At 45.0% G+C, this 10,675-nt stretch overlaps 1 protein-coding gene across 1 annotated transcript in view; it reads right to left on the minus strand.

Moving 5' to 3' along the window:
• Positions 1 to 10,199, minus strand: part of UBE2Z (ubiquitin conjugating enzyme E2 Z) — a 190,332-nt gene extending 180,133 nt beyond the window's left edge. Inside the window, exon 1 of the mRNA XM_070944427.1 lies at positions 9,877 to 10,199. Coding sequence (XP_070800528.1) covers positions 9,877 to 10,199 — 323 coding nt within the window. The remainder of the gene's footprint in view (positions 1 to 9,876) is intronic.
• Between the last annotated feature and the right edge of the window lie 476 nt (positions 10,200 to 10,675).

Consider the following 10,675-nt stretch of genomic DNA (forward strand, 5'->3'; position numbering starts at 1 on the left):
GGAAGAAAGCCAACCCCAAACAAATATAAAGATATTAAGATAAAGAATGAATTGTTAAACTTTAAAGAATAAAAGAGAACAAATATGAATAAATAACAATAATTAGAAACACACATACAAACATACAATGTATTTTCTTTGAACAGAGTATTTGGCCGGTTCATAAATTTAAACAGTGTTTAGTCATTTCAATTAAATTTACAATTTCTATATTTCCTTTTTGCCATATTTATTCCTCATCTATTTTTGTAAAAAACCAATATTACCCTTCATCCTCATCTCTAATCTTAATCAAATTCAATTTTTCCCTTCTATTCTATATTATACCCCTTCCCATTGTCATCTATTTTTATATCCATCCTCACATTGGTTAATTATGTAATATTACAGTTGTTTAATATGAATTCAACATTTTAATATAAATCAATTAGTTATATAACTACCTTTTTTGTATATTAATCAATATGAACATGAATATTCCAATTATTTCCATGCAATCCAATTTCTTACAAATCAATTAATTATATTTACCAATAATAATAAACCAAATAATTTCCCCCATATATTCCTCCAAACCACAACTTAACCATTTCTGCTTTCAACACAATATACAATTAATAGTATCTCAATTATTACAATTCCCTAGTTAAATAGAGCTTTTTTTCTTTTGTGTTTTAAAATCTCCTTTTTTCCCTAAATTTCCCGTTGTTTGCACCTACCTTTTTTGGTGAGGAAAAAGAAAAGAAATCTGCCTGCCTAATTTTCTAACATGCAAAACCAACAGCCTGCTTTACTTTCTCTTTCGTTTTTCAGTATAGCTAGGGGGGGAAAAATCTGCAGTCTTTCCAAGCAAGCAAAAGAGCACTGAGCAAAACAGGTAGTTGGGCAGAAGCTGCTGCCTTCTCCTTTTTGTGTGCTGATCTGCTGCTGAAGATAGGGCAGTGGGAGGATCCAGGAAGGGGCATTTATTATAAAACATGATTTCCCTAGTAGAATCCCATAGTCATGTTTAAAGTTTAAGCTAACAATCAGAGTTTACAAGTTTTTATAGCCTTAGCTGAATGACAGCAGTTTTTCCAATGGTTTACAGCTTCAGTCTTGAACTATTGACCCTCCATTCCCTTCACTTATGCAAGTGTCTCTAGTCCTGCAAAAAACATATTTACTTAATCCCTTATCAGTGAGAGGCTAGGTTACCCATGGGCGCTGCGTTCCCTGTAACAGCAGAACACAACACTATGGAAAGTATAAGTATTGCCACTCCTAATTGTGCGTTGCGTGCCTTATAGTGAAGCACATGAAAAGCATGCTTCTTCACGGTCACTTAACGTGTTCATTTTGCGGTTACGTGAGGCACTGCATGCATTGGTCTTTATTCTTACAGTAGAGAAGTCATTAATTATAACTTTTTGTGAATTGGGACATTTAAACTTGCTTTTTTTAAAATTCCAATCTAAATTTAGTAGGAGTCGGAGTCGGAGTCGGTGCATTGTTTGCCGACTCCGACTCCGACTCCAGGTACCCAAAATTTCCTCCGACTCCGACTCCTCGACTCCGACTCCGACTCCGACTCCGACTCCACAGCACTGCTCCAAACCACAACTTAACCATATCTGCTTTCAACACAATATACAATTAATAGTATCTCAATTATTACAATTCCCTAGTTAAATAGAGCTTTTTTTCTTTTGTGTTTTAAAATCTTGAACCTCCTCTTTTGCCCTAAATTTCCCATTGTTTGCAGTTTTGCACCTACCTTTTTTGGTGAGGAAAAAGAAAAAGAAAAATAAATCTCTCTGCCTCATTTTGTCACGTTGCAGCAAAGACCCTGCTTTACTTTCAATTTCGCTTTTTCAGCATAGCTGTCAGCCTCAGGTTTGCCTGCTGCAGCTGCCATAAGAAACGGGGGGAGGGACTAGTAAAGGGGGCGAAGGGGGGGAAGATTGCAGGAGGTGTTTTTTCCATTGTAGGAGGTGTCTTCCCAAGAAACGAAAGTGAATCTCCAAAGGGGCCGGCTGACTAACTGCCCTACATTCCTGATGAATGACGTTGCCAGACGTGATGCCACCTGACCTTTGGGAGACCTTTGGATTGGATGATGATCAATGGACACGGGGGGGGGGGGGAGAAGCTTAGTAGATGCTATTTTGCGCGTTTTGCTCACTTCCAGCTTTACCTGGGTTGCGATCATTTCATATTCAGTAAAAGTACTAATCTCTTTAAGATGATTGAGTTTGGGTTTTTCTTTCCTGGATATTGAAGGAAGCATACCTGACATTAAGCTGGAAGTCACATCCAGTCATCCCGGACAAAAACCGAGGGGACTGTAAATCCAAATTATGTCAGATCGAGAGAGTGACGGAGGAGAGCAAATGGGGGCAGCGAGTTCAACTGCAGCCGCCATCCAAGCGGAGAAAGAGAATGCGGAATGGTTGGAAAGACTCCGTTTAGAGCCGGAGGAAGCCAGATAGTCGAAAGGAGTGGGGAGGCTACCGGACTGGGGGGAGAACCCCCGGGGAGTGACAACTTCCAGACCCCGGAAAAAAGAGGCAGTGTGGATGCAAGAGCAAAAGGAACGTCTCATGATGGAACAAGCCTTGCAGCTTATCCGTGATGTGGAAGAGAGCAGAAAAAACCGTGAGTCTTTTGGAATTCCTGTGGAGAAGGGGGGAGAAGGCCCCAGGGGGGAGCCAGAAGAGACAGTCTGTGGGGGAGAGGAAGAGTTTGAGGAAGAAACATCCCAGGCTTCGGCAGCTCGAGGGAGAGATGCAGCCGGCCAGAGAACCCCAGTCTTGCAGGCCCCCCCTCGCAGACGTAAAAAGCCAAAAATCCTCCCCCTTCCTGGGAAGTATGATGGAAATCCTAAAACCTTGGGATTTTTCCTGACCCAAGTGTGGAACCACATGCAGGATTGGGGGGAGGACTACGTATCAGATGCTGCTAGAGTGAGAAGTGTCACGAACGCCTTAGAGGGAGTAGCCGCTGAGTGGATGGTGGTTCTCCACAATAATAACTCCCTCTTGCTGAGAAATTACAACCAGTTCATGGGGGCCCTTAGGAGGCGTTTTGAAGACCACTTAGCTGAACGAAAGGCGAGACTCAGAATGAAGAGCATCCAGCAGGGCCGGAGACCGGTGGCAGAGTATATCCAAGAGTTTCGTGAACTGGCACCCTATATGACAGGCTGGTCAGAAATGGCTCTTTTGGAGAGTTTCAAAGATGGGTTGAATGAAGAGATATATCGAGACTGTAGAAGCATGGGGGTCCCCGAAGATTTGCAGAGATGGTACATAGTAGCTGAGGATGTGGAGATCGAGCTGAGACAGAGCGAACTCCGAGGAAGGCGTATGTGGGACCAGTCATCTTCCTTCCACCGTAAGGGGGCACCAAAGATGGCTGGGGGGAAGACCGAATTCAAACCCAAGTCAAAGCCCTTCACCTGCTTCAAATGTGGGAAAGAAGGTCACCGGGCTGCCGAATGCTTCTCCAAGCCACTGCCAAAAGCTGCCAGGGCTGGGCTGAAGAAAGGCGACAAAATACCCGCCAAAACCCACGGCACCACCCTGAAAGGAGAAGTCGTTGAGTTCGCTCCCCGAAACCAGGGTGAGTTGGGAACTCCGACCGACGATGACGACAGCGAGACGGACTCCGACTCCGACACCGATGATCGGGTGAGTCACACGGAAGAACCCTTACTCATCCCCGTAGAAGTAAGGGTGCCATCCACAGGGGCCCACGCGCAAATGTTAGCCCTATTGGACTCGGGGTGCACTAGGTGCATAATTAGCCCCAAGGTGGTGGAGGAAATGGGACTGAGACTAAAAACTTTAAAAAGACCCATTGCATTCTGTCAATTAAACGGGTCGATTGCAGGAGGGGGCCCAGCTAGCTTTATGACCGAACCCCTTGAATTGCAGTTGGGGAATCATGTAGAGAATCTCAGATTTATTGTAGCCCCTGGTATGGAGAGACCCCTCATTCTAGGACTGCCCTGGCTTCGAAAATGGAACCCACGGGTAAATTGGAAGACGGGGGTCCTGCGCATCCGCACGGCAGAACCGACTCCAGAGAAGGAAGGCCCCCCCCTGAGGGACGACATAAAACCAGAAAGGGCGGCAGTAGCCATTGACTATATTGAGGGAGAAGAGAAGATTCCAAAGGAATATTGGGATCTCAAGGAAGTCTTTAGCGAAAAGGCGTCGGATGCTCTGCCTCCCCACAGGGCCACCGACTGCACCATTGAAATACTCCCTGGGGTGAAGCTTCTCAAACCAAAAATTTACCCCATGACACCTCGAGAATTGGGGGAATTGCGAAATTTTATTGACAAAAACCTAGAACGGGGATTCATCAAACGAGCCAAACCCAAGGTGGCGGCGCCAGTAATGTTCCGCGAAAAGAAAGATGGATCCTTTCGTTTGGTGGTCGATTATAGAAATATCAACGCTATTTGTGTAGAAAATGTCTACCCCCTCCCACTCATGAAGGACATGTTAGCCCATTTAGGAAAGGGAAAAATTTTCACCAAACTTGATTTAAGAGAGGCATTACTACCGAGTGAGAATAAAGGAGGGGGATGAATGGAAGACAGCATTTAATTGCCCACTGGGATGCTTCCAGTTTAGAGTACTCCCTTTTGGACTACAGGGAGCCCCTGCTGTATTCATGCAGTTGATCAACGAAGTATTGCATGAGCACCTGTATAAGGGGGTGTTGGTCTATTTGGATGACATTCTGATCTATTCTGACAACATGGCCGACCATGTAAAGTTGGTGCGGACGGTCTTGAAGAAACTCAGAGCGGCTGAACTCTATGCCAAACTTTCTAAATGTGAATTCCACCAAGACAAAATCGACTATCTTGGATATCGTATATCACATGAGGGAATAGAGATGGACCCTGAAAAGGTCCGGGCAGTGCTGGAATCGGCCGCACCATGCACCCGTAAACAGTTACAGAGCTTCTTGGGGTTTGCTAACTTTTATAGGCAATTTATCCCCTCTTTCGCGAAAATCGCACTACCAATTACAGACTTGCTAAAAACGAAAGGGGAAGTAAAGCCCAAACCCTCGAAACCACTAGAATGGACTATGGACTGTCAAGCCGCTTTCGAAAGATTGAAACGGCTGTTTGCGGCTGAACCAGTGCTCAAACACCCCGACATGGAACAACCTTTTGTAGTACAAGCTGACGCCAGTGACATAGCTGTAGGAGCAATACTCTTGCAAAAGAATGAAAACGGGATATTACAACCCTGTGCTTACACGTCCCGTAAACTATCAGAAATGGAAAGGAGATGGGCCATATGGGAGAAAGAGGCGTTTGCAGTTAGATGGGCGCTGTTAACATGGAGACAATTTTTAGAAGGGGCGAAACACCCTTTCGAAGTGTGGACTGATCACAAGAATTTAGAGGCATTAAAAACACCACGCAAACTATCACCAAAACAGGCTCGTTGGGCCCAACATTTCAATCGTTTCAATTTCACCCTACGTTACCTTCCTGGTGGAAAGAACTTCATGGCGGACGCACTTTCCAGATTGCCGCAGTACAACAGCATCAAGAAGGAGGTGGTTCAACCTATGATCCCCTCGACACAATTGGCAACACCTGTCACTACCAGAGCGCAGGGAAAAACCGAACCAGAACTCTCGGGGGATTTACTCGAAAAATTGCGAGAAGCGCTAAAAACTGACGAGTGGTTTAAGAACCACTCGAATGAATGCACACTTCGTGACAGACTAGCTTGGGTTGGATCGAAATTGTATGTTCCGACCACATTAAGAACAACCGTATTGAAATATGCTCATGATGCCAAGGCCGCAGGACACTTTGCGTTTGTCAAGACTCTACATCTTGTTAATAGGCAATTTTGGTGGCCTGCACTTAAAAAGGACATAGAGGCATATGTGGCTAGCTGTCCAGTATGTGCCTCGGCTAAAAGACCTCCAGGAAAACCCCCTGGATTACTGCAAGGTGTGGCCAGACCAAATGCCCCATGGAAGGAAATATCTATGGATTTTATTGTGGACTTACCAGAGAGTGAAGGCTGCACTGTCATTTGGGTAGTAACTGATTTGTTTTCCAAACAAGTACATTTCATCCCTTGCTCAAAGATCCCTTCAGCAAAAACCCTTGCAAAACTGTTTATTCGGCAGATTTACCGACTACATGGATCTCCAAAAAGAATAATTTCTGACAGGGGTGTGCAATTTACTTCCAGTTTCTGGAAAGAGTTTTTGAAGTTGATAGGCTCCGCCCAGGGGCTGAATTCCAGTCACCACCCTCAGACAAATGGGGCCTGTGAAAGAACCAATGGGGTTCTAGAACAATACCTGAGGTGTTACGTAAATTACCAGCAAGACAATTGGGTAGACTTGTTGCCATTTGCAGAAGTGGCATATAATAATTCCGTACACAGTAGCACCTGTTTCACTCCTTTTAAGGTCGCATCGGGCCAGGATTTCGTACCCATTCCCGAGCTACCACAAGATGATCCCCAGAATCCCTCCTTGATGGATTGGATTGAACAATTAAAGAGCACATGGGCAGTGACTCGGAAGGCATTAGATGAGGCACACCGGGCCCATAAGGCGCAAGCCGATAAGAAAAGGTCCCCAGCTCACATTTATAAAGTGGGTGATAAAGTCTATTTATCTACTAAATATTTACAGACTACCCAGAAGTCGAAAAAGCTGGGCCCTAAGTATGTAGGACCATTTCGTGTGATTAGACTGATTAATCCAGTAACAGTTGAATTGGAATTGCCAAAAACGTTGAGACGTATACATCCTGTATTTCATGTTAGTTTATTAAAACCTGAACACTCGTCTCCCCTAAGGGCTGATCAAAGCACCCCTCCAATTCCCATTCTCATAGAGGGGGAGCAACATTTTGAAGTTAAGGAAATCTTGGACTCTAGGAAACACCATGGTAAAGTCCAATATCTGATAGCCTGGAAACATTTCCCTTTGTCTCAGGCTGAATGGGTGAATAAACGGGATGTCCGAGCTCCCAAGAAAATACAGCAATTCTATACCAAATACCCAGATAAACCATAATTATTGTATATATTCTGTTTCTCTCTCTTTTCCTTCCTCTTATTTAGGAATAACGTCTCTTCTGCAAGAGGGGCCGAATGTCAGCCTCAGCTTTGCCTGCTTCAGCTGCCATAAGAAACGGGGGGAGGGACTAGTAAAGGGGGCGAAGGGGGGGAAGATTGCAGGAGGTCTTTTTTCCATTGTAGGAGGTGTCTTCCCAAGAAACGAAAGTGAATCTCCAAAGGGGCCGGCTGACCAACTGCCCTACATTCCTGATGAATGACGTTGCCCGACGTGATGCCACCTGACCTTTGGGAGACCTTTGGATTGGATGATGATCAATGGACACGGGGGGGGGGGGGGAGAAGCTTAGTAGATGCTATTTTGCGTGTTTTGCTCACTTCCAGCTTTACCTGGGTTGCGATCATTTCATATTCAGTAAAAGTACTAATCTCTTTAAGATGATTGAGTTTGGGTTTTTCTTTCCTGGATATTGAAGGAAGCATACCTGACATACCTAGGGGAAAAAAAATCTGCTCCAGGAATTTACCTCTTTGCAGCTAGCTAGCAACAGAGCCCTCCACAAAACAGCTGAGAGCAGATCAGCTGAGAGTCCGGAGGCTGATCAAATCAACTTATGGTAATTAACCTATGCTGAAGCTGAAAGGGGCTGTTTTTTCTATTTTTGCAGGCACCGGTCTATTCATTTGTTTTCTTTTAACACTGATCAGCTGTAGGGCGGTTCTTTGAAGCCCCGCGGCAAGAATTTAAAGTTTTTTTCCCTCTAGCCATCAGCTGGGACTCCGGAGACAGCAATAGATTGGGAGTGGGCGAGGTAAGCGAACTTCGAAAGGCGATCCAACAGAGGCAGAGGGTGAGGGTGAGTGAAGGCGTGGGGGGGGCGAGAGAGGGCTTTGGCGACCCCTGTGAAATGGCCGTTCGACCCCCAAAGGGGTCGCGACCCCCAGGTTGAGAACCGCTGGTATAGGTTCTCCTGCTTGAGCGGGGGGGGGGGGGGTTGGACTAGATGACTTAAAAGGTCCCTTCCAACTCTGTTAATCTGTTAAATACCTGTGTTGCCAAGCACTCAGCCCCCCCCCCTTCCTTGCTGCACTGCCAAAGGAAGGCCTGGACCAGGGGGGCCAGAATTAGGTACTAAGCTGATGTCTCTCAAGGTATAAAAGGACGCCATACCTTCCCCAAGGTGTGGCCTATCACTGCATGCTCTTTGTCTGTATGTTGTGGAATGGTCTACCCAGCTCTTCTTTGTACAAATGAAAGCTATTATTTTTTCCAAGCCTCTTCTTGGGTCTCTCTCTTTGGCATTCATGTGTCTCAAGTACATTTTGGGATCTTACAAAATGATAGTTTTGTTTGAAAATAACACCTTCCCTGGCATGAAAGCACTATGCCCTCCCAGGAGGCATTCACTCACACTTCTGAGAAATACTGTAAATAAAACTCCTGCAAATTGCCTTTCACTTTGATGTTCTTGTATTTGTCCCAACAATAAAGCTTTTGTTGCTGGGGTTATATAAAACTGGTGTTAACCACTCCTGAAGAATTTGTGTGTTTAATTATGGGAATAACCTCAAACTGTCCCTTATAGCTAGTCCTCATTTTTCTGTTTTAAAGCAAAGTCAATGTGTATTTGAATTATACGAAGACACACAAAATCAGCTGCCTAGCAAACTTTGTTTAGCAGCATTTCTGGTTTTCATAATCTTCCCTGCAAGTCTCACTTAGTTTGCCCAGACAGGAAACAGGCAAAGATTCAACTTGTGGCCTTGTTTGTACTAAGGAATGTGTTAACCAGTACATAAGCAAATAACAGAAGAGCCTCCCCTTCTACTGTGCTTTTTGACATGATCTAATGTCAAAATGATCTAATGCACAAAAAAATCCTTGTTTACCTGTACCTTTCACCTACACCTGGATATGTATGTTGGGTATCTTTTAAACAGATACATCTGTTTTCTATTAAGAGTTCTGAAACATTTGAGTAAGAACTCCATCCCCCCCACCAAAAAAAAGCACACAGAAGAAATGAACTGGAGGCTAGAATCCAGATCTATCTCTACCATCAATTCAACATATGCCATTGGGCAATAACCTCCACAAGAAAATAATGCTGATTGGCTTGCCTTTAAAAAGGCTTTTGAACCAAGATGATATGCATACACAAAAGACTACAAAATGATACGCAATCGAAGAAAGATATAGCACTGTTTATAACTCTTCCTCCCTGGACAGCTATAAATACACAGAACATATTCTTGGAAACTACTCATTAGTAGACATTTAACTCGAGTTTTAAATATGTTAAATACCAATTGCTTTTTGATGCAAAATAAGGAAGCTAGCTTTAGAATGGAAGTAATATTTGTTCAGTGTCTTCATTAAGGTTCAATTGACATTGGATTTGTGTGTTCAGGGGCTCTGGGTATTGCCTGGTGTAGGGAAGTAAGAAGGCATTTATAATCGGAAGCGCATTACATTTGTATTTAACACATGTTTAGAGACCTGTATTTTTACAAGAAAATGCAGGAATGAAAGAGATGAAGCTGTCCCAACCCTGTAATCTATCACCAGCAAGAATATAAAATAATGCTGCATAAAGGGCTGAACTTTGGAAGCCTGATCCCACCTCATACCGAAATACTAGGGACAGAGGGAAATGCCTGGGTGGAGAAGGGAAATACACTCTGCACATGCTCAGAAACACCGCGCCCATTCTTAATAACTCGCGTTTTGCCAGGTACTGGCTAAATTCTTTAATGGTAAAACGGGATTAATAATATCTACTTCCTTCTTCCATTTTCCGGAGCTCCTTACCGTTTGATGCGGAGCAGGCAGGCAGCGCTCGGCCTCTCTTCGTCCCAGTCGCCACTAGTCGTGGGGTCCCAAAAGGCCGAATGTGAAAGTACTCCGGCGGCGGCCGGGGGAATTCCGGGCACCGAGGCTCCCTCAGACCCGACTCCGTATCCCGCTCCAGATCCACCTCCCGCCGAACCCATCCCCGCCACCGCCCACAGGTCGGCTGGCAAGAAGACGCCAGTACCTCCGCCACCCGCTTCAGATCCCGGCCCACCGCCTGTCGAGGCCGCCAGCATCGCGGCCGAAGCTACCTCATCAGCACTCTGACTCTCCGCCATCATCTCCAACAGTCCCGGCTACGCTTCCGGGATCTCCCACACCATCGCGATAGAGGCGGGCAGAGCGGATCACTACGCACCACCCACTATCAACAGCGGTGCGGGACACATCAACCATTGACGTGGAGAGTCCCAGAGCGCCTTACGTTGTTCGTTCCTGCAGTCGCAGCTAGTGGAACTTTGATTGCATAAGAATGCTAGAGCATTGTCCTTCACTTCCGGTTCCGAATATGTAGTAAGTGCTAATGAAGGAGAATATTTGTAGCTCAGGGTTAAACTGAGGGGTTAAGGTAGGACGTAAAGTGAAATTTGGATATAAGAGTGAAATAATACAGGGTCAGCCTAAATGATCTCTGAAGGGCCCCTTGACTAATTATTATAAAAGACAGTTGGAGAGTTCAAGAAGTCAAACCACAAGAAATTAACTAATCTTCCTGTTCAAGCAATAATGGGAGGAGGGGGAGAGCCTAATACGTAGG

This window comes from Pituophis catenifer, unplaced genomic scaffold (genome assembly GCF_029215685.1).
Source record: "Pituophis catenifer annectens isolate HBS135680 unplaced genomic scaffold, rPitCat1.0.hap2 SCAF_5, whole genome shotgun sequence".
Classification (NCBI taxonomy): domain Eukaryota; kingdom Metazoa; phylum Chordata; class Lepidosauria; order Squamata; family Colubridae; genus Pituophis; species Pituophis catenifer.